A 24,181-nucleotide genomic window follows, 5' to 3' on the forward strand; every position below is an offset into this window, starting at 1 on the left:
GTGACTTCCATGAATCTCTCCCCAGGAGCCAGAGTCCCCAGGGCCTTCTCAACATGACATTTCTTTTGGAGGGAACTCTCGCCTTCTGCCCCATGAGGGCAGAAGCAGGACAGTGTTCATACAAGGGGACTCGGTGTCTAGAGATGCAGGTGTTACAAAAACGGCTGATCAACAGTAACGCCCGTCACCGGGGCCTCCGTCACGCAGCTCTGAGCTCTGTACACAGGAGACAGAGAGGAATGGCTCCCGTCTAGGGTTGGTCCCAGAGCCGTCTTTGCCCATCAGTCCTGTCCTGCGGTCTCCTTGGCACAGTTTTGTTTTCCGGGTGTGGCTGTAAGTTGTGGCGCTTGGATTTGTTTCCCAGTTGACTCTCTCCTCTGAGGTGCACAAACCTTCCTGTCCCTCCACCCACCACTGAGGTTTCCGAGTTCGGTGAGGTTCTAGAAATTCTAGGTTTCCCGCTGAGGATAGCATTCTGACTAGCCTAAAACGCCGTGCACCTTCTTCTGTGTGTGCGTATGTGGCACAGGGGACTGAACCCAGGGCGCTCTACCACTCAGCTGCACCCCCAGCCCTTTTTATTTTTATTTTGAGAAAAGTCTTGCTAAATTGCCCAGATTGGTCTTGAGCTTGGAATCCTCCTGCCCCACAGCCTCCTGAGTAGCTGGGATTATAGGCATGCCCACCGTGCCCAGCTGTGCTGTGGGCCTTCTGATGCCGGGCGGCAGGGTGGTTACAGCCTGGGTTGTGAGATCTGACTGGGTTCAAGTCCTGTTTCTAGTATATTCCAGCTGGGACCCTGGACAAGTTCCTTCACTGTCTATGCCTTAACCTCCTCGAGGGTAGCCCACGAGCAATAAGGACACTCACCTCATGGGCTCATGAGGACACAGGACAGGTGAGGTACCTAAGAGGGAGCTGGACAAGGCACGTGGGCAACAGCAGCTACTAATGCAAGACTGGGCATGCAGAGCTTTGCAACCAAGACCCAGGCCTCAGGATCAAGTCTGCTTTGCATGCTGGGCAGCCACTGCCCGGTGTGACCTAGCTATGACCTCGTCAAGGCACCAGGAACCTCCAGAGCCTCCTCAAGTCCATCCCTCCCCTGCCCACCCCCCACCGTCCTGGGGCTTGAACCCGGGGCACCTGAGCACCGAGGCACATCCCCAGCCTCGGGGGAGGTTTTTATTTTGAGACAGGGTCTCGCTAAGTTGCCCAGGCTGGGCCTGAACTTGTGGTCCTCCTGCCTCAGCCTCCCGAGTCGGTGGAATTACAGGTGTGAGTCACCACATGGGTTCCCAGGTTATTATGAAGAACAGGTCAGAGGGGGCCCTGGGTTCCAGCCTCAGCACCACATAGGAATAAAGGTATCATGTCCGTCTACAACTGAAAAACAATTTTTTTTTTTTTTTTTTTTTTTTATAAAGAACAAATCAGATGATCCAGGTGCAGGTAAAAGCCATCTAGTCAGCCAGGGTCACCTACCGAGAAGACAAGCCCCCAGGACACATGCACTTCTTTGTACAGTGCAGCCGCCTGTACACTCCATGGTGCATTTCACAGATTCCTAAATGAACACTTTTTTTCTGCATTTTAACATCTTAAGAAATCAAGATGAGCCTTAAGAGCAATAGCCTCTTGCAGTTATGATCTGTGGGCAGGTGTGGTGGCATTCGCCTGGGGTGCCAGCTACGTGGGAAGTTGAGGCAGGAGAATGACGAGGTGAGAGCCGGCCTGGGCAATTTAGCAAGGCCCTTCTCAAAAAGGGGTGGGGGCTGCGGATGTAGCTCACCGGGAGAAGGCCACTGGGTTCGATTCCCAGTACCAAATAATAATAATAATAAAAAAAATTATACTTTCAGCATTTTTTCTTCCATAGTAACATAATTGTGCATGTCTGTCATATGTGCAACACACACAGATGCATATGCCATACACACCCCCTTAATTCTAAGGGACCACTGTAAAACAGTCACAGAAAGTACAAAAGTCTCCCAGCAGGCGGCTGGGCCTGGGGCTCAGTGGCAGAGCGCTTGCCTGGCATGTATGAGGCTCTGGGTTCAATCCTCAGCACCGCATATAAATAAAGAAATAAAAGATGCATTGACAATTTAAAAATACTTAAAAAGTCTCCCAGCAGATCAGGAGACTGATGGGGGAGGGTCAGAAGTTCGAGGCCAGCCTCAGCAATTTAGCAAGACCCCATCTCAAAATACAAAATAAAAAGGGCTAGACATGTGGCTCAGTGGTTAAGCATCCCTGGGTTCAATCCCTAGTACAAAAGAGGAAGAAGAAATAAAAAGGAAGAAAGAAGTACAAAAGTCATTTAACTTTAATATAAAATCTTATAAAGTCACATGAGCTGAATCAAATATTCATGAAGTACCAGGGAGGTCACCACTGAAAGTCAATACCTTTCTCCCCGCCTCCCTTGCCACGCGTTGAAGACCTGGGACATCAGGGATGGGGCTCTGCACGCCGCAGGCGCTGGAGACAGGAGGTGGTTCATCTCACACTCCTTCTGCTTTCGGGACTTCTTTGTGCTGCTTCTCCTGCCCTGGCCAGAGGTTCCAGGGTGTTCAGTTCTGCAGCCGGGAGAAAGTAGGCCTGCGGGAACCTCGGCTCCTTCCTCGGAAGCAAATTAGCAAGCACAGTGCAGCGGGGAAAGGTCTGGAAGGCATCTGGGCGTTTTCAAGTCTGAGGTCAGAGGTCATGGCCTTCGCTCTAGGTCTGCTTCCCCGACCGGAAAGAGAACCTGGGTGGAGAGAGGGGGCCAGGGTGAGCAGAGAGCAAGCCGCTCTCCTAGGCCGGGGACTCCGACATTCATTCGGGCTTCTTAGGGGACAAACCCTATTCTGGGTGTTTCCGCCTATCAGCCCAAGTCACCCCCTAACAATCCTGCTGTCACCATGACTACTATCCTTGTTCCACAAGTCACCCCCTAACAATCCTGCTGTCACCATGACTACTATCCTTGTTCCACAGTGGAGCAAACTGAAGTCCCCGCAGGACAAAGAACAGGCCCCTGGTCACACAGTGGGCTGAGCAACCAGGAGTTGGGCCCAGAGTCACATTCTCTGTCACTGCCACCCTGACAGATGGCATCTGGCAGATTTTTTTTTTTTTATTTTTTTTGTACCAGAGATTGAACCCAGAAGCACTTACCCCCGGAACCCTTTGTGTATTTTATTTAGAGGTAGGGTCTCACTGAGGTGCTTAGGGCCTAAGTTTCAGAGGCTGGCTTTGAACTTGAGAGCCTCCTGCCTCAGCCTCCTGAGCCTCTGGGATTACAAGCGTGTTCCTTTTTTTTCTTTAAAGGGTTCGTGGTAAAGGAAAGATGGCTTTACCATGGTACCTACGATTAGAAAACAGGCCAGTGCAATAAATAACACATCGAGTCTCAGGGAGAACGGATGCAATGCATCAAGGTCTCCCTGGAGACGGGAACACCAAACTTAGGTGACTTCTCCCTCAGGAAGAGCTGAGAACCACGTTGGGCTGATCCCAAAGCACAACCCCCAGAGGGGCCGGGAGGGTTGTGGGTCCAGCCGGCAGGCGTGTGGATGCAGGTGTCTGGGCTGGGCCCGGCCACCCTCCCCTGAACCACACACGCCCCCACCCTGTCACTCGTCCCTGTCTCAGGAAACGACACCCCTCCTCCAAGTCGTTGGTGGCGGAGACCTGGCAGTTGTCCTCCCCCAGCCATCTGCCACCGTTTAGTCATCGCCTCCTGACTGCGCTCCCAGCTTCACCGCTCTGTCTCCTCTGCCACCCCCATCCGGGCCACCACAGTGAGTGTGACCGCCTCCCAGGGACACCCGACAGCCAGAGACCCTGTCCTCTGCTGTGCGCAGCTGACTAAGCCATTCCTTGGCGTCAGCCCTGCTGGGCTCCACGTCCTGGGAGCAAGACGCAAGTCCTTTTCGGCCTGACCCACTTCGCCAGCCACTCCTGGATGCGTTCACTCAGTCCACTGGCCCCACAGCGCGTGCCACCGTGACCTTGTGGCAGGCTCACGAAACGCGAGTCCTCGCTCGGGCTCGTGCCGGGGACAGAGGTTCCACTTTGGTCACCTCAGGCTGGAAATCCAACAAGCGACCCAGAGGACGCCGGGAAAGAGGCTGCAAGAACTGGCAGTCGATGCCTTCTGGATGCCTTGCAGAGCCCCCCACCCTCTCCAGGAAGCCAGAGGAAGCAGTCAAGGCGCGAGTGCTCCCCGGCTCCCGCTTAAAACCTTCCGATGTCTTCCCCGTGCACCCAGTCGAGGCCCCGAGGCCCCACAGATGGCCTGGCGCTGAGGCCGGTCCCTCCCCATTGTCTTCACCGTCCAGCCTCCCTGTCCTTTTGTCCCCTAAGCTATCTGCAGCCTCAGGGGCCTTCATACCCTATGCCCACCTGCCAGGAATGCTCTGCCTTCAGTCTTTATTGTCCTTGGGCTCAGCTCGATTGTCACCTCCTTGGGGACGCCTCCCGGGACTCCCCAGATTTAAAGCAGCCCTGTCACTCTCTCAGCGCCCTGTCTGACGGTCTTCACAGACTGTGGCTATCCAAAATTCCCTGCGAGTTTACTTCTTTACCAGTTCCCTTTCCTACCCTCCCCCCTAGGGTGCCAGCCCCACCAGGGCGGAGACTGTCTTCTTTACTTGTGTGTCTCCAGACCCAGAGCAATGGCAGCCCTTGATGGATTGATTTCCATCTTTCCTTCTCTCTCCTCTCTCTTTGAAGTGCTGGGGTTGAAGTCAGACCCAAGAACATGACAAGCATTCACTCTACACCCCAACCCATCTTATTTCTTCTCTTTCTTCCTCTCTCCCCTCCCCCCAGCACAAACGGGGTCTCTGTGTTTCAGGCTTGAGCCGTCCTCCCACCTCAGCCTCCCCTGGACCTGGGACTACTGGAGCATGTCATATGCCCGGTTTCAACATGTGCTGAATAAATGAATGAACCAGGTGCAGTGGCCCTCGCCTGTAAACCCAGCGACTCAGGAGGCTCAGGCAGGAAGATTGCAAGTTCAAAGCCAGCCTCAGCAACTTAGCGAGGCCCTAAGCAACTCAGCGAGACCCTGTCTCTAAATAAAATACAAAAAAGGGCTGGGATGTGGCTCAGTGGTTAAGCACCCCTGGGTTCAATCCCCGTTTCCAAAAAATAAAATAAATATTTAGCTGGGAAGTAGAGTAGGGGGTGGGAATAAATAAGCAAGTGTTTTGTGCTGACAACGGAGACTGTGCACGAGCAGCAAATCATTAACTCAACCGTCTTCTGGAGGTTCAAAAAAGAAAGAGAAAGAGAAGAAAAGCCCAGCCCAGCGGCAGCTGCCTGTCTTTCCAGCTCCTCGGGAAGCTGAGGCAGGAGGATGGCAGCCCAGGAATTCAGGGCCAGCCTGGGCTATGTGAGCACGACCTCGTCCAAGCTCAGTGGTGGAGCGCTGGCCTAGCACGTGTGAGGCACTGGGTTCCATCCTCAGCACCGCATAAAAATAAAGAAATAAATAAAGGTATGGTGTCCATCTACAACTAAAAAACTAAAATTAAAAAAAAGTGCAAGAGGCAGAGATTGTGATTCACATAACGAGTCTCCTCTCCACCTTCCCAGTGCTGATGGAGGCACGTCCGGTGCCCAGACGACTGTCCGGCAGATACGGCACACTGGAGGCCCGGTGCTGAGCTTTCCCGTCAGCTGCAGCAGCACCACCACCAGTAAGGAGGAACTCCCGCCCCAGACGCGGACCGGCTTCCCTTGTCCCCCCACTGCCCTGAGTCATTGCTTAGTGGTGGGCGGGACTGCCTGGCGACTTACAGCTTCTTCATGATGGTCTTCTCCTCCTTGCTGCTGTTGGCACTGCAGGCTCTGGTAACCCCAGCACCCTTTCCTCTCCTTCCCGCTGGGCCTTCTCTTGGTGCGATCAGGCCACTGCGGAAAGGGAGACAAAGAAATGGGTTGTGTTATTGCAGGTCTCTTATCTGTGCAGCTATGAAGCGAAGGGTCTTGGTAATTATTTCTATATTAGTAACATTATGGCTGAAAGTACTTGAATCGGAGATTTCTTTTTTAGATAAACGTGAACCTATTTAATAAATTAAATATGGTGAACAATCTTACTTGGCACCTACATATACATATTTAAGTCCTAACACATCAAGTTTATCCTGACAAATTTACAAAAACAGTAACAAAGCAAATATTTGATAGATAATATGACATGTTTAACAGTAACTGTGGTTGGGTGCAGTGGCGCATGCCAGTCCATCATCCTAGCAGCTCGGGAGGCTGAGGCGGGAGGATCGCAAGTTCAAAGCCAGCCTCAGTAAAAGCGAGTGCTAAGCAACTCAATGAGACCCTGTCTCTAAATAAAATACAAAATAGGGTCAGGGGCGGCTGGAGTTGTGGCTCAGTGGTGGAATGCCTGCCGAGCATGTGTGAGGCACTGGGTTCAATTCTCAGCACCTCGCATAAATAACTGAATGAAATAAAGTTCCATCAACAACTAAAAAAATTAAAAAAAAAAAAAATAGGGCTGGGGATGTGGCTCAGTGGTCAAGTGCTCCTGAGTTCCATCCCTGGCACACCGCCCCTCCAAAAATCAGTAACTGTGTACTTTCGTTTAAATGCAGAATGTATACAAAATCTGTTGTGAGTGAAGTATGCATAGTTTATCAATTAAAAGAAAAAAATGAAGGGCCGGGGCTGTGGCTCAGTGGTAGAGCACTTGCCTGGCACATGTGAGGCCCTGCGTTTGATCCTCAGCACCACATATGAATAAATAAATAAAACAAAGGATCCATTGACAACTAAAAGACATTTTAAAAAAATGAAAACAAAAAACAAAAAGTAAACCCAAAAACTCTTGGGGTGTTTTCTTTTTCAGCTTTGACATCTTTGTGATGAGCTGGCAGGTCACAGGGCAGCTGGAGAAAGCACGTTAACTTGACTGAGATCCATGGAGGACTGCCCAGAAAGACTTGGTGGCTTAGAAGGAGGAGGAGTTGAGGACTGAAGAAAGCTGCTGGCCTTTTGGCGTGTAAGATGTCACCTGAAGAACTCTCTCCTGAGCTTGAGGGAGGCTGGATGGGTGGAGGCCTGTGGTCTCTGCCTTTTCCCATACCAGAGACTCAGGTTCCGTTTCTACCTGGAGAAAGCCGACTCAGACTGGCCCAGCCACTAGACATGTGACATCTTGACCGGACATCGAGCTTCATTCTGGACCAACTCCTGGTACCGATTAGTGACCCCTCCGCATCAGTCTTTGCCCCAATGAGCGGATGGGAGTGAGCATCTGTTGGAGCAGGATGGAGGCGGCCGGCTGTCACTCTCCATCTGCTTTACGTGGCTGTATTTTACCACAGTAAAGTGGGTCACCAAGCGACTGCAAGAGGGCCAGCTTTGTTGTTTTCTGACGCTGACTACCAGCCTCACGTTGAAATACATCATCCTCTTTTACATCACGGCCGAACTGTTGGTTGTGAGTCATCAGACTTGATAGAATTTTCCACTTTAGCACATTTCTCCACACCCACTTTGGAAGGAATGGCCACATTTCAGGGACTCCTTTTCTACACATCTACACAGTTTCCTGCTTTAGACATTTTGAGGTCATAATGTTGACCTGCTTTTCTTTCCTTTCGTTTTTGTAAGAAATCCAGCCATCTCAGCTGAGGAGGGTGTGCCCAGAGAGACAGATCCTGCTGCCTGTTCAGAGAGGACCTGGAATAGCTCTCGAGATGTCATTCCATTGGACAAGTCTGACTATTGTAGAGTGGCCTGTTCACTGTCCAAGCTTCTGCAACAGAAGGATCACGTCACAGTGGCTCAGCTGTACCTAGGATCGGCTGGCTCTCAAGTAGAAGTTTGTCTTCCTGGGTCCACTTATGGCTATCACTTGTTATTGAATGAACATCGCAGATCAAAATCTGCATTGCTGGACATTAAGGGAATGTGCCTACTTTGGTAACCAGGAGAGTTCACATTACTGAATTGCCTGTAGTCACGAATTTTGGTTATGACACACACATAATGAAAAATATTAACCTGAGGGCTAGGGTTGTGGCTCGGTGGTGGAGCGCTTGCCTACCACGTGTGAGGCACTGGGTTCGATCCTCAGCACTGCATATAGACAAATAAATAAAATAAAGGTCCATCAACAACTTTAAGAAAAAAAAAAAGGAAAATATTAACCTGAAATTTTTTCCCTAGGAGATCAACCAAAATAGGAGGTATCTTCTGCATCGAAGTATTCAAGTAATTCCCCTTCTTCATAAAGCAGTTGAATGGTCTCAGAATCTGATCCATTCTTTTTCAAATTTTTTTAGTTGTCGATGGACACAATGTCTTTATTTTATTTATTTATGTGGTGCTGAGGTTTGAACCCAGTGCCCCATGCATGCGAGGCAAGTGCTCTACCACTGAGCCACAACCTCAGCCCTCTGACCCATTTTCTCCCCTGAGCATCAGAGAATATCCCTCATTTACTGGATATAGATTGAACACTAAAGATGACAAAGAGTCTCTTGCAGAACAGGCTTCTCTAATGAGTTCACATTTCTTCTCAATTTCTTAACCTCGGGTTCTTTTTCACATTCTTCAATATGTAAGTCATAAAGTTTTTGAAATACAGATTTTCTTCCACTAGATAAATATTTCCTCTTCGGAGGTCTCTGTTGCACATTTTCAATGATGTACTCTGCACGATTCAAAGCCAGTTCTAAGGCTTGCTGCATTGTGGCATCAAGACAGGGGTCCAAAAAGAGAAAGCTTGTGTGCATCGATGAAGCGAGGTGAAAGCCATGTCTTTAATATCAATCCTATACTGCTGCTACCCACTTTCGCCAGCCGTCAGGGTACTGGGCCTCCACACTAGGCCACAGACTGGACCACCACTCCAGCAGCGTGGGGACGCTGCCCAGGCAAATGTGGGTTCTGGAAGTGGCACTTTAGTGAATCAGAGAGATTTTGATTGAAACACTGAGAATCTTCCCTCCACCTTCCCAGTGTTGATGACTCTTATTTCTTTCTCTTGTCGAATGGCATTGGCTAGTATTTCAAGCTTCTGCACTTTCTAAGAATGGGACCATGTACAAATTTTCTAACATAAGCCATGTTTTCCCAACCTATTAAATGAGGATAAGAGTCCCTACCTCCTAGGATTGGGGGATTCAATGATATAGTATATGGGACTTGGCAGCATTTCTTAATTAATTCAACAAATATTTATAAAGCTGTCTACTGTCCTAGGACATTACAGACACAGCTGGACCACTATATCCCCCAGTTCTACATCAGTGGATTTAACCAATCATGGGTCAAAAGTAAATTTTTTTAAAAAAATTGCATCTGTCAGGCACAGTGGCACATGCCTGGAATTCTAGGTACTCAGGAGGCCCAGGTGGGAGGATCACAGGTTCAAGACCAGTCTTAGCAACTTAGTGAGATCCCATCTCATAAAGGCGGGGAGAGGGCTGGGGATGCAGTTCAGTGGTAAAGCACTTGCCTATCCTGAGCAAGGTCAAAGATTCAATCCCCAGTACTGAAAAAAGTAATCGCCTCTGGGGGATATCGTTCAGGGACAGACTGCAGGCTTATTAAGTGTGAGGTGCTAGGTTCAAGCTCTGGCAAAAATTAAAATCAAATTAAATTTAAAAATACTGAAACTTTACAGATTTTTTCCTTGTCATTGTTCCCTAAATAATAGAGTATAAAAACTATTTTCATAGCAGCTACATTATTGTATCAGGTGTTGTCAGTCATGTAGAGATGACAAAAGGTACACAGGTGTGAGGAGGTATAAGCAAACCCTAAGCCCCTGCAGACTTTGAGATGCACAGGGGTTCTGGGACCAAGTCCTACCAATAGTGAGAACGGTGTGATCCAAACACAACAAACAAAATACCAGCTCTCAGGCCATTTACGTTCCACTGGGGAAGGAAGAAGGAAACCATCAAAAAATTAAGAAATACAGCCCAGGGCTAAACCTATGTAGCTCCGTGGTGCTGCATCTGCCTAGCGTTGAGACCCTCGGTCAATCCCCAGCACCACACACACACAAACAATGGAGGCAGGAGGATTGCAAGTTCAAGGCCAGCCTTGTCAATTTAGCGGGGCCCTGAGTGACTTAGCGAGATCCTGTCTCAAAATAAAAAATTTAAAAAATGGCTGGGGTGTAGCTCAGTGGTTAAGCATCTCTGGGTTCAATCCCTGGTACACCCCCCAAAAAATAATGTACACATAGTAAGCTGGATGGTGATAAAAGCTAGACTGATAGTGATTAATAAATAAGACACTGGGGTCAGGATAGGTCTGGCTCGAAGACGGGCAGAGCATGTCGCTGGACACCAAGCACACAAGTTGGAGAAAGGCCGTTCTTTTTCACTTGTTCAACTGGGATTTGCCAGAAGCCATGTTTCCTAAAATTCACAGAAGTCCTTCTGCAACACCAGACGACAAGGCCAACAGGCAAGGAGGAGCAATAGTCCCTGGCTCCAACCCGAGAACTTGGTTCTAATTTTAATGTCTGAGAGCTATTCCAGGACCCTCTTAATTATATGATCTAAAAAAAAAAGTTCCCTTTTGTCTTGATGCTAGTTTAAACTGGGTTTCTGTCAGCTGTGACCTGAAGAAGCCTGCTCACGGTGACTCCTGAACCGGCAACGCGTCACGTCTCCACGAACGAACATTCTCTGTGTGGTGCTAAATCGTGCCGGTGGGTCCCCTGCACAGACTGAACTGCGTCCCTGAAAAATTCACATCTGGAAGTTCTAACCTTTGGCGATGGTGATGGACAGTGGGCCCTTTGGGAGACAATCGGGTGTAGATGAGGTCACAGGGGGGTCCCGGTGGTGGATTAGTGTCTTTATTGCGGGAGGGTATGGAAAACTGAGCCCAGGGGTGTTTATATATATCTGCGCTATATCCCCAGCACTTTATATTTTTTATTCTGAGACAGGGTTTTGCTATATTGCTGAGGCTGGTCTCAAACTTGCCATCCTCCTGCCTCACTCTCCTGAGTAGCTGGGATTATAGGTCTGTGCGACACGCCTGGCTGGATTAGTGTCTCTATCAGAGACACCAGAGAGCCCTGCTGTCTCCCCAGTTCAGCCTTTACCAGAAATGGCCACACTGGCACCTTGACCCCGCACTTCCACCCTCCAGATATTTCTGTGGTGAAAGCCCGGCAATTGGTGGTGTTTTGTTAGAGCAGCAGGAAATGACTGGGACAGCTCTTTCAGCAAGTCAGAGGGCAGGATTCATCCTCTCTACTACTCCTTTCTTTCTTTTTTTTTTTTTTTGGAGGCGGGTACTGGGGATTGAACTCAGGGGCACTCAACCACTGAGCCACATACCCAGTCCTGTTTTGTATTTTATTTAGAGACAAGGGCTCACTGAGTTGCTTAGCACCTCACTGTTGCTGAGGCTGGCTTTGAATTCGCAATCCTCCTGCCTCAGCCTCCCGAGCTGCTATCCTCCCTACTTCTTTCTTTCTTTCTTTTTTTTTTTTTTTTGCAGTGCTGGGGATTGAACCCAGGGCCTTGTGCTTGCAAGGCAAGCATTCTACCAACTGAGCTATCTCCCCAGCCCCTCCCTACTTCTTTACAAAAGGGTTTTGAAAAGGGTGGGCTCTTATTGTTTAATGTTATTACTATTTCTATTTTACTTGTTATAATAATGTTAATATTGTTTGATAGTAGGCATCATCTAAAAACTCCCTTTGGGGCTATGGGTGCAGCTCAGTGATAAAGTGTGCACTTAGCATGCACAAGGCCCTGGGTTCAACCCCCTACCACCAAAATTAAATGAATAAAAATTAATTCATTAAAATTCCTTTTTTCAGATGGGTGAGATGGTGCATGCCAGTAATCCCAGCTACTTGGGGAGGCTCAGGCAGGAGGAGTCCATGTTTGAGTCCATTCAGGGCAACTAAGTGAGAACCTGTCACAAAATTAAAAGAGCCAGGGGTATAGTGCCTGTGGGTGCTATTCCCAGTACTGGAGGAAAAAAAAAAAATCCCCTTTTTCTTTTATCTATTGTGAAATGAATAAAACGTAGTAACATAAACTACTGGTGCTTCACATTCTCTCTGGCTCTACCTCTGTTTGGCGTGGTGGCTCTCTGCTCATCTAGTCTGGCGATGTCACTTGGCTGTGTCCAGGTGGTGGATGAGCTGGGGCTGGGCACAGCTGGGCCTCGGTGGGCGACCTGGGTCCTCCTTTCCCTGTGACTACCTTGAGCGTTGTCACCAATGGTGGTCCAAAGACAGCGCCCCAAGCATGCAAAAGCAGAAGCCCCAGCGCAAGGTGCCAGACAGCATTGCTTCTGCTTTATTCCACTGGGCAAAGCAAGTCACAGGGCCGACCCAGATTCAAGGGGAAGGAATAGACTCCACTTATGTGTATGTGTGTGGCACAGGGGATTGAATCCTGTGTCCCCAGCCTGCTATACCACTGAGCTACATCCCCAGTGCTTTTGTGAATTCTAGTTTGAGACATGGTCTCCCTAAGTTGGCCTCGAGCTTTCCTCCTGCCTCGGCCTCCTGCTCCTGTGTTGCTGGGACTCCAGGTGGGCGCCATCACACCTGGGTAGACTCCGCTTCCTCCTAAGAAGAGGCCTGTTTTACCGCCACAGGCGTGCAGGATGTGAAATACGGACACGGCCATCTCTGGAAATCACCTACTGTCTCTCTTTGATCACAAACTGTTGTCATCGTCCTGTCAGTGTGAGTTTGGACCTGCAAACTGATGCAGTTGCTGAGAGAACCTCCTGGTTGGCACGCTGTTTTCTCTGGAATTTATATCACGAGTGACTGAGCAGAACGCTGCTTCTCTTGGCCTGAGCCAGATGGACGGAGCATGCTTCTCGTTCTCTGGGAATTCAAAACTGGAAATAAAGGATGTCGCTTTGTTCACTAGCAAGCTGCTCCCGGGACTGTCAGCTTAGCAGCTTCTCCTTTTAACTACCTGTGTCTGAACTGTTTCATTAAGGCAGCTCTTTCCACTGGGTGAGGTGGTGGCGCACGCCTGTCATCCCAGCGCCTCTCAAGGCTGAGGTGGGAGGATTGCAAGCTGGAGGCCAGCCTCAGCAATTTAGCCAGACCCTGTCTCAAAATGAAAGTGAAAAGAACTAGGGATGCAGCTCAATGGTAGAGCACCCCTGAGCTCAATCCCCTGTGTACCCACTGCCCCGCAAAAGGAGCTCTTTCCATTAACAAGGTTCCAGCCTCTGCACAAGAACACAAAAAATTCCTGTTGGCAGAACTCGCTCATTTTGGCTTCCGCTTCTTAGAATACTACTTTATTGCTTTACTGTGGGATCCAGAGGAATCAAACGCAGGTCCTTGTGCATGTGAGACAAACACTCTACCCTTGAATTACTGCCCCGGCCGTTTTGCTGCTGTTTTATTATTGCTTTATTTTGGTACTGGGATTGAGCCCGGGGGTACTCAACCACTAGGCCAAATCCCCAGCCCTTTTTTCTTTTTTATTGAGACAGGGTCTCACTGAGTTGCTTAAGGCCTCGCTAAGTTTCTGAAGCTGGCTTTGAACTCTCAATCCTCCTATCTCAGCCTCCTGAGTCACTGGGATTACAGGCATGCACACCACATCCAGCTATTTTTAAATTTTGAGATAGGGTCTCATTAAGTTTCTGAGGCTGTCCTTGAACTTGTGATCCTCCTGTCCTAGTCTCTTGAGTCACAGGAATTACAGGTATGTAGTACCATGCCTGGTTTCCTGTTTTTTTTTTTTTTTTTTTTTTTTTTTGGGGGGGGGGGTGCTGGGGATCGAACCCAGGGCCTTGTGCTTACAAGGCAAGCACTCTACCGACTGAGCTATCTCCCTAGCCCCCTGGTTTCCTGTTTTTTTTAAAGATGATAAAAACATCTTTGAAATGGGGTGAGGGTTTGTGGTAAAGCCTGTAAGTTTTCATTTGCAAAGAACCGAGCTCAATCCCCAGCACACACAGAAACACAATAAGTGAAATAATACGAGGGCTGTGTGTGGGTGCCTTAGTGGGGACTGGACCAGGGATGCGCTACAACTGAGCTTCATCCCCAGCCCTTTTTATTTTACTTGAAGATAGACTCACTAAGTTGCCCAGGCTGGCCTCGCCCTGGTGAGCCTCCTGCCCCAGCCTCCATGATTACTGATATGCCCCAGCACACCAAGCCTTTCGTTTTTAGTTTTTGATCAGGGCATGTCCTTAATTCCAAGCTTCATGAGCGCAATGTGGCATGCACAGGTTCTGGTGTCACATCCCGCTGTGACTCCCACTGGCAGGCTCCGACCGCTCTGAACCTGGGCTCGCCAAGGCGGTAACACTGACGTTCAGACCCACGTGGCAAGAGCTTCCTCGCCGCCTCTCCCCCTTGTCCTGTGATTGTCTCCACAGCACTGCTGTATATATTTTAGTTATTTTACTCATTTATGTACATGCGGTGCTGAGACTCGAACCCAGTGCCTCACATGTGCTAGGCAAGCGCTCCACCCCTGAGCCACAACCCCAGCCCCAAAACTTCTATTCTTATATAATTTCAAACTTGCAGTTTAAAAAGTGAGGAGGACAAGGACTTACCACGGACCCTTCCCCAGACTCCCAGTCCCTCACCCTCCTGAACCAGACCCAGTGAGGCTGGGGGCTCTTCCCTGCAGGGTGGCTTTCCAAAGAAAGTTCTCTTACCTAACTCAGCGTGTCTGCTGTCAAAATCCCGCACTGATCTTTTAAGATGGTAACTCTGCCCCTGTCATCCCTTTGATCAAAACTTTCTCATCAGACTGACAAATTAGGGCTCCTCCCTGCCCCACCCTGCAGCAGCAGCTGCCTCGCTCACTCACCCCCAGTGGCCTTCCTGACTCACCAACTGGAGAAAGACCCCCACTCCCATTTTCCTGCCTGGGATAACGTGTTTCACGTTTTTCCTGTGTGTGTGTGTGTGTGTGTGTGTGTGTGTGTGCACTCGCCTGCGCAGCACCCGGATCCACGGGGCCTCGGGCGCGATAGACAAAGGCTCCAGGCCTGGGGCGCCCACCCAGCCCGTGCTTCCCGTCGGCCTGTCTCCCCACGGACCAGCCCGCCTTCCACGTTCGCCTTCCCCAGTCTGTTCACTGCCGGGCCCGGGGCCCAGGACGGTGCCTTGCACACAGTAGGTCTTCGGTAAATGGGTTGAATGGCCGCCAGGAAGCCCGGGCGGGCAGCCCACCTCTTGTAGCACTGCAGCTCCTCCTGTGCCACCAGCAGCTGGGACTTGAGCTTGTTCCGCTCCTGCAGCACGTCCCGCAGCTCCTGCAGCGTGAAGCGCGGCCGGCTGGGGTCCGTCAGGTCCACCACCATTTTGTCTGGTCCCAGGTTCATCTGGAAGAAAGGAGGCCACCGTAAGGGTCTCCCTGGGGACCTCGGGCGCGCATCCCAGAAAGGCGGGTCCTGTCCTGCGGCTCCCAGGAGCCCCGCGCGCCGCTGGGAGGTGGGAAAGAAGCGGGAGTTCTGGGTACGGTTCTGCAGGAATAGGCCCAGGGCTCCTGGAAGAGCTGACCCGGGACTGCAGCAGAGGACGGCCGGACACAGTAAGCGATGTGTCCCTACGTACGGGAGGGAGGCGAATCAGAGAGACCGGTTTGGCCGCGCACGGTGCGGCACACCTGTGATCCCTGCGGCCCAGGAGGAAAGTTCAGGCCCCGCCTCAGCAACTTGCCGAGACTGTCTTCACAGGAGTTCATGTTTAAAATACAAAAATCGGGGCTCGGGGTGTAGCTCAGCCATAAAGTGGGTGTTTGGCACGGGCAAGGCCTTGGGTTCAATCCTCAGCACCACATAAATAAACAAATAAAATATAAAAATAAGCCAGGCGCAGGGAGTGGTGCGTTCCTATAATTCCAGCTACTTAGGAGGCTGAGGCAGGAGGATTAAAAGTTGGAGGTCAGGGCTGGGGAGATAGCTCAGCTGGTAGAGTGTTTGCCTAGAAAGCACAAGGCCCTGAGTTTGATCCCCAGTACTGCTAAAAAAAAAAAAAGTTGGAGGTCAGACTGACTGAGCAACTTGGCAAAACCCTGTTTCAAAATAAAAAATAAAAAGGGCTGCCAGGTGCGGTGGTGCATGTCTGTAATCCCAGTGACTCAGGAGGCTGAAGCAGGAGGATAGCAAATTTGAGGTCAGCCTCTGCAACTTAGCGAGACCCTGTCTCAAAGTAAAATCAAAAGGGCTGGGAATGTAGCTCAGTGGTAGAGGGCCCTGGATTCAACCACCAGTACTACAAAATCAGCGCATAAATAAATAAATGAATGAATGAATAATAAAAAGGAGTGGGGAGGCAGCTCAGTGGTAGAGCACCCGTGGTTCCATCATTAATAATAAAAAATTAAGAATTAACAATTAAAAAATTAAAATCAGCTAATTAATGAACTAGTTAATGGGGAGAAGGGAAATAAGTGTAGAAGGTATCAGAATTGAAACATCTCCCTGCGACCATCTTGGTAACAGTTGGTTCAAGGAAGACTGGTGAGCAGCCTAAAGCCTTCCAGGAAACAGGATATTTAGCACAGTTCCAAAGCATCTTCCTGCTGGCGACTTATGAATTAGAAAGGACGCAAAGGCACCTCCACACTGCAGAGATCTTGCAGGTGCCCCTTAACCAAGTGGTCAAAGTCACGTCACCAATCGCGACACCCGATCGGCCGTGCCTGCAAGAGGGTGCACTCAGAGCGACTCATCAGTGGCTTTCCTGCCAGAGGTACTTGACTTCAGTCCCCTCAGAGGAAACATCAGAACCAGCCCAAATCGAAGGGCATTCTGCAAACCAACCAGGGCACCATCTTCAGAAATGTCAAGGTCATGAACGATAAGGAAGAGCTGAGGAACTATTCCAGATCAAAGGCCCACGGGACCCGGGCTGGCTCGTCCTCGTTCCTTCTCTTTCTTAGATGGTGCTGGGGATTGAACCCAGGGTCTGACGCGCCCTGCTTCAGAAAAAATAACGCCATCAAGAACATAATGTTGCTGATTTTTTAATAAGGACGTTACATTAGCTCAGCATTCTATCGCCTTTTTTCTCTGCACATGATCCTTTACATAGTTAAGTAAGAGTATGTCTTAAGAGATACACAGTGGGGGCTGGGGCTGCGGCTCAGTGGTACAGTGCTTGCCTGGCATGTGTGGGGCACTGGGTTTGCTCCTCAGCACCACATAAAAATGAATAAAGGTATTGTGTCCATCTACAACTAATATAGATAGATAGATGAATAGATAGATAGATAGATATGAGATACACAATGAAGTATTTAGGGACAAAGGATCATAATTTCTATAGCTAATTCACAAATGGTTAGGCAAATAATGAAATGAAACAAAATCATACACACATACACACACCTGAAGTTAACCCCTGAATTGGGACCAAAGGTATGCAGGTGTTCGTTATACTTCTCTGGCAACTCTTCCTTAGGTTTAAAATATTTTCAGACTAAAGTTAAAAAGTAAGTGCAGGTGAGCCGCATGTGCCTGCAGTTTCAGGCACTGCGGAGGCTAAGGCCGGAGGATCACTTGAGCCCAGGAGTTTAAGACCAACCTGGCTGGGTGCGGTGGAGCACACCTGTAATCCCAGCAGCTCAGGAGGCTGAGGCAGGAGGATCACAAATTCAAAGCCAGCCCCAGCAATGGTGAGGTGCTAAGCAACTTGGTGAGCCCCTGTCTCTAAATAAAATACAAAATAGGGCTGGGGGTGTGACTCCGTGGTTGAGTGTCCCTGGGTTCAATCCCAAGTACCCACTCCCACTCAAAAAAAAAAAAAAAAAAAAAAAAAAAGACCAACCTGGGCATGGGGTGTGGAGGCTCACGCCCCTAGTCCAGGAATTTGGGAGGCTGATCCATTTTGGCAGCTTGATAAAGACCATGTGGACTCTGTTCGATTCTTCAAAACAACATTTGAAAACTGATAGAAATGGTGGAATGGCGGCTAAACCAGGTGGAGGGTTTTATTTCCATAATGAGGGAGGAGGGTCACAAATTCAAGGCCAGCCTGGGCAATTTAGCAATTCCCTATCTCAAAATAAAATTAAAAAATGGTGAGGTTGTGACTCAGTGGAAGAGCACCCCGGGTTCGATCCCTGGGAGCAGGGAGGAGAATGTTATAAGGTCATCAACTGAAATGACACAGAGCTATCAAAATATTGTGAGGCAAGGCAGACACTGTAGCTCAAGCCTACAGTGGAAGCAGCTCGGGAGGCTGAGGCGGGAGGATCCCCAATTCAAGGCCAGCCTCAGCAACTTGGCAGGGCTCTGAGCAACTTAGCGAGAACCTGACTTGAAATTAAAAAACATAAATAAATAAAAAGGGCTAAGGATGTAGCTCGGTAGTTAAGTGCCACTGGGCTCAATCACCAGTTACTCCCCCAAATATATATACATACATAGAGGCAAATCTGTGATTGGTAAAGCTGCTTCTTTACTAAATAACAAGATCTAGTCACAGATTTAAGAAACGACTGAGCAAAAAACGTTCAGATAATGTGACACGAAAACATGTGATTTCTACTGGTGGTCTTTCTAAGTATTGCTCATTTACGGGGTAACACTCCTAATTGAGGAAGATGATACATATGTTGTCTGGAGGTTAGCGAAAATGAAAATACTTTTTGTTCCCGGGTCAGTTCGTGTTCTTTTTGAAGTAAAGCATCGTCCCCTAGATAAATCGACGAACACCAAGTCCAGAACCCTCAGAGAGGACAACTGATAACACTGTACAATGGGATTTTTCAAAAGTCATTAAAAAAAAACAAAGAAGCTCTTCATACCCTGATTCAGTACAACTTTCAAGCTGTGTTAAGCGAAAATAAGCAAGAGGCAGAACAGTGTATAGGTTACGATAACATTTATGTTTCTTAAAAAAGGAAAAATACGGCCAATTTGCTCTTGTTTGCTCAAGTCTCGGAAGGCTTGGGGCAGTGTCTCGGGCCTGTGGACCCAGTGACCCGGCAGGCTGAAGGAGGAGGCTCACAGGTTCCAGGCCCACCTTGGCAATCTACGACCCCAGCTCAAAAAGCAAAAGGGCTGGGGATACAGCTCAGTGAAATGGTAAGGCACCCCTGGGTCAATTCCCAGTGTATGTATTTTAAAAAAGGATCTTTGGATACCTAAGAAATTGTTCATTCATCTCCTGGAGGGGAGCTGAGTGGAAGAGGAAGAGACCTTTCCAGGCAAGCACCTTCAGAATGTCTTCAACTCTTGGGGTGCTGGGGTGGATCCCAGGGCCTCCCTCAGGCTGGGCCAGGGCTCTAGCCCTGAACCACACTCCCAGCCCCCTCTCTTCTTTTCTTGGTACTGGGGGTTGAACTCAGGGGCGCTTTAGCCCTGAGCTCGCTCCCCTGCCCTTTTATTTTATTGAGACAGGGTCTGGCTGCATTGCCAGGCGGGCCTCCAGTCTGGACTCCTCCAGCCTCAGCACTCCTGAGTAGCTGGCTCCCACCCCACTCTTTTTTTTTTTTTTTTGGTCTCCAAGCTCTGGAGGCTGGACCCAACCTATCCCCATTCTTAAAATTGTGGTTTGGAAGTTTATAAAGAACATAAAAAACTTTACACCCAAAATACAAAGAACCCAATCAATAAATGGGCTAAGGAACTGGGCAGACACTTCACAGAAGAAGATATACAGGTGATCAACAAATACATGAAAAAGTGCTCATCACTTAGAGAAATGCAAATTAAAACCACCCTACATTTCATCTAACTCCAATTAGAATGGCTATTATCAGGAACACAAGCAATAATAAATGTTGGTGTGGATGTGGGGGAAAAGGCACACTCATACATTGCTGGTGGAGTTGCAAATGGGTGCAGCCACTTTGGAAAGCAGTGTGGAGATTCCTCAGAAAACTTGGAATGGACCCACCTTTTGACCCAGTTATCCTACTCCTTGGTTTATACCCAAAGGACTTAAAATCAGCATACAACAGAGATACAGCCACATCAATGTTCATAGCAGCTCAACTCAGAATAGCTAGATTATGGAACCAACTGAGATGCCCTTCAACTGACGAATGGATAAAGAAACTGTGGTATATATACACAATGGAATATTACTCAGCCATAAAAAAGAATAAAATTATGGCATTTGCTGGTAAATGGATGAAGTTGGAAAATATCATGCTAAGTGAAATAGGCCAAGCCCAAAAAACCAAAGGCCGAATGTTTTCTCTGATAAGTGGATGATGATATATAATGGGGGCAGGGGGGAGCATGGTGGCAGAGGGGAAGAGAAGAATGAAGGAACTTTGGATGTTGTAGAGGAAAATGGGGTGGGAAGGGGTGGGGAACAGAAAGATAATAGAATGAGACAGACAGTATTACCCTATGTACAAGCATGATTACATGAATGGTGTGAATCTACATCAGGTACAACCATAGAAATGAAGTTATACCCCATTTGTGTACAATGAATCAAAATGTGTCTGTAAAAATAAAACAAATTTTAATAAAAAGAGTAATTGTAAGATAGGAAAAAATTGGGTGTATGACATGAGTAAACATCTTGATGTTTATTCTACTGACTTTATTTATATGATTGAAACAGTAGATAATTTTTAAATAAAATACTTGAATTGAAAAAATAAAAAAATGTGGTTTGGAGTCTGGCCAGGTGGCTCACACCTATCATCCCAGGACTCTAGAGACGGAGGCAGGACGATCTCCAGCTTCAGGTCATTCTCATCAATTTAGTGAGACCCTGTCTCAAAAATTAAAATGGGTCTGGGATGAAGCTTAGTGGTTAAGAACACTTGGGTTCAGGCCTGGGGATAGAGCTCAGTTGGTAGAGTGTTTGCCTCGCAAGCACAAGGCCCTGGGTTCAAATCCCCAGCACCACCAAAAAAAACCCCAAACGCACACTTGGGTTCAAGCCCCAGTATAAAAAAAAGACTGTGTCCTGTGTATTGGAAAGAAAATGTGCCATTTCATCTGTTGCCTAATGACACTCGTCCACTTGCCCCATGTGAGAAGTCACCCAGTTCCCTGCAGACCACAGGTTCCGGGCCAAAACGGGACTTCCTCCGTATACTGTGTCTGGAGATCAAGTGGCCAAGAGCAGCCAGTGGAACTCCCGGGCAGGTCACTGAACTTCTCTTGACTCTGCACTGCAAACTACTACTCGTGACCCTGAGCCACCTCACAGGACAAACACTAAAGTAGAACCTCACCTACAATTCCATGGCCCCTGTGACTTAGGAATAAGTGAAGAAAACAGGGAGGGGCTGGGCTGCTCTCTAGCTCAGTGGTAGAGCACGAAGCTCTGAATTCAATCCTTAGCACAGGGGGAAAAAAAAAAAATTTTAACTATACAAATAGACTAGGAGGCCAGGCACAGTGGCACACACCTGTAATTCCAGAGGCTCAGGAGCCTGAGGCAGGAGGATGGCAAGTTCAAAACCAGCCTCTGCTATTTTGTGGGGCCCTAACCAACTTAGTGTGACCCTGTCTCAAAATAAAACTTAAAAAGGGCTGGGAATGTGGCTCAGTGGTTAAGCACCCCTGATTCAATCCCTGGTACCAAATAAATATATAAATAAAATACATAAAATACATTAAAAATAGAACAGGAAAGAAATATGCCTCTATAACAAGTAGAGTAAGGGCAAGTTTGGGTAAATCATATCTTGAAATGTCTGTTTCAATACTAGAGAGTGAGGGCTTGGGGTGGGATCAGCAGGGGATTCCTGGGCCTCACCTGGCAAACCCTGGGCTCTGAGTTCCATCCCCAGCGTGGGGGAAAGAAAATCAAAACCAACAAAAAACAATAGTCATGTAAAAATGGCATTTTGTAAAACTAAAGTATAACACAGTGAAATTCACTAATCTCGGCTTTAGATTGATGATTTTTAACATATGTATACATCTGTATAACCATACCCCAGGTAAGACAGGAAGTGTGTAGTTAGCAGGTTACTTTCTGCCCACTCTCCCTCCCCCATTCTGCCTCCTATACCTAAAGGTTCTTATGCCTCTTTCTTGAATTTTATACAAATCTACCGTAGGTTCTTTTTCACGTCTAGTTTCTTTTTCTCAATGTGACATCTGTGAGCTTCATCTAAACTGTTGTATCAGTACTCAGTTTTTTTCATTGTTGTGTAGTATTCCACTGTAGGAACATATCACAACGTACACAATCTATTCGGTCACATTCAAGTCCTTTCCATTTTGACAAAATCTTACTAAAGCTGCTCTGAATCTTCTTGCACATTTCGTTTGTGCTCATATGCACTAATTGCTCTTTAGTTCAAATGTATCTTATTCGAGTCCAGTTTCTCAAAGTGCGATGCAGGATTCACAGCATCAGCGTTACATGAGAAGTGGCTAGAAATGCAGATTCTCAGGCCTCACTTCAGACCTGCTGAATCAGGAACTCGGCTGGGACCTGGCCATCGGTTTTAAGGACAACTCAGCGTGCGTGACTGTCACCTACGCTAAAGCTTTAGGCAAGCGCTGTACCACCGAGCCACCTCCCCAGCCCTGTATGCTAAAGCTTTGGAACCTCGGATCTAAGTCAAGGTCAGAAAGGATGGGGGCTGCTGACTTAGAACAGGGCCCAGAGTCCGTCACCAAGTAAGTGCTCAATAAATGTCTGGAGAGTCGAAGTGAGTCGTTGTGAGCGGCTCGTCCAGCAGAGGCCAAGGGCCTCCCTGCGGTGGGCGCCTCCGCGTAGGGGGCTGCAGGCCGCCCCACGACTCACCTCCCCGCGGGCCGGCGGGCCCCCTCTCCGCAGGCCCTCCACCTCCTGCCTGAGGTTGTCCCTCTCCATCCTCAGCTCCTCGGCGGCCAGGCTGCCCTTCTCCACCAGCGCCTCCAGCATCTCCAGCACGCGGACGATCTTGAACTGCAGCTGGGTCACCCGGGGGTCGCTGCCCAAGGCCATCAGCTCGCGGCCCACCACGTAGGAGATGTCGTACACGTCCTCGGTGGTCAGCTGGAAGGGGCTCTTGCTCAGGACGCCCTCGGGCCCGGCCTCGTCCCCCTCCTCGTCCTCGTCCTCCTCCTCCTCCTCCTCTCGCACGGGGGGCTCCTCCATGGCCGCGGGACCCCGGAGGTCACCACCGGAGTCGCTCGCTGGAGTTTCCAAAGGCTCAACTTCCTCCAGGCACCGAGAACTTTCCGCCGGGCCGGGTCCCCGCCTGCCCAACCAGCGCCGGGCGGAGGGTGGACCCCGGAGGCCGCCGGCGGGGCCACTCCTGCGCGGACGCGGGCGCGCGGGGCCGCGGATGACCCTGCCGGAGCGCGGCTGCAGGATGTGGTTTGGGCCGAGCAGGAGACGAAGCGAGCGCAGCGGAGAAGAGGAACCGGGAGGCCGCGAGGCCCGGGCGGCGGCGGCCGGGGCTGAGCCGGGGGGCGGGGCCGCGGGCCGCCGTTGCCATGGAGACGAGGCGGGGCTTCCCGGGCCGCCCGGACGCGGGTGGAGGCGCCCCGCTTCTTGCCCAGTGAGCTCAAGCTTTCCAGCCCAGTGGTTTGCAGGTGCGGGAGGGGAGGTCCGGGTCTCGGACGGAGTCCCGAGGCCTGCGTTCTGCACACTCCGGGCCAACGGTCGCCAGGACCCTGGGGCATCTTGACTTGGCTGTGATCCTGAACGAAATGGGGAAGACCTGCCCGGCTCACTCTGCCCATTCCTCTGCTTTACCAGCGTTGCAACCTTGGCAAGTTACTTGAACCTCTCAGCCTCAATTTTCGTCACTGTAGAGTGCAGGCAACCTCAGGACCCACGTGGGAGGGCTGCTGCGAGGAATACCTACCAGATGCTGCGAGGATGCGCGGAACAAGCGCTTCCATCAAGCGCTCAAATCAATGTTAGCTGTGGCCGCGCACAGGGGCGCTCAGCTTGTAATCCCAGACTCAGGAGTCTGAGGCTGGAGGATCGCAAATTCAAGGCCGGCCTCAGCAAATTATCAGGACATTGACTCAAGTCTAGGGGCTGTCGCACAGCGGTTAGGCATTCCTGGGTTCAGTCTCCAGTTCTGGGGGAGTTAGCTGCTGCGGACTTTTTTTTTTTTTCTTTCCACAAACATTGTAGAACAACTGCAAAGAAGACAAAAATCATCATCTACTTTGAAACTTAGAAAGCATCCTTTTACTAAATGTCCAGAAGAACTGGTCTAAGGGGAAAAAAAAAAAAAAAAAAAAAGCAATGCCACAGAGACAGGCGTTGGGGACAAAGAAAGGTTTTATGGAGGTC

At 49.3% G+C, this 24,181-nt stretch overlaps 1 protein-coding gene and 1 pseudogene across 2 annotated transcripts; both read right to left on the reverse strand.

Moving 5' to 3' along the window:
* Positions 1 to 2,314: 2,314 nt before the first annotated feature.
* Positions 2,315 to 23,339, reverse strand: RILPL2 (Rab interacting lysosomal protein like 2). The gene is made up of 4 exons (XM_079150509.1): positions 22,691 to 23,339; positions 15,182 to 15,333; positions 5,797 to 5,910; positions 2,315 to 2,755 (listed from the first exon to the last, which is right to left on the reverse strand). Exons 1-4 carry the CDS (start codon positions 23,024 to 23,026, stop codon positions 2,725 to 2,727), a joined length of 633 nt encoding a protein of 210 aa, XP_079006635.1. The 5' UTR covers positions 23,027 to 23,339; the 3' UTR covers positions 2,315 to 2,724.
* LOC306667756 (transcription factor SPT20 homolog) lies at positions 5,969 to 10,880 on the reverse strand (annotated as a pseudogene). Its single transcript has 3 exons — positions 8,418 to 10,880; positions 8,173 to 8,277; positions 5,969 to 8,025 (listed from the first exon to the last, which is right to left on the reverse strand). The product of its transcript is annotated as a transcription factor SPT20 homolog (transcript).
* Positions 23,340 to 24,181: the final 842 nt, after the last annotated feature.

The sequence above is a fragment of the Sciurus vulgaris genome, assembly GCF_902686455.1.
Source record: "Sciurus vulgaris genome assembly, chromosome: 8".
NCBI lineage: Eukaryota > Metazoa > Chordata > Mammalia > Rodentia > Sciuridae > Sciurus > Sciurus vulgaris.

Excerpts from the sequence above, each read along its gene's own strand:
- RILPL2 (XM_079150509.1), bottom strand. The coding sequence starts at position 23,026 with ATGGAGGAGCCCCCCGTGCGAGAGGAGGAGGAGGAGGAGGACGAGGAC. Across the intron at positions 5,911-15,181 it reads GAGCTGCAGTGCTACAAGAG|TGGCCTGATCGCACCAAGAG; the intron begins GTGGGCTGCCCG and ends CCCTTTCCGCAG. Across the intron at positions 2,756-5,796 it reads AAGACCATCATGAAGAAGCT|GTTCTCTTTCCGGTCGGGGA; the intron begins GTAAGTCGCCAG and ends CTCTCCACCCAG.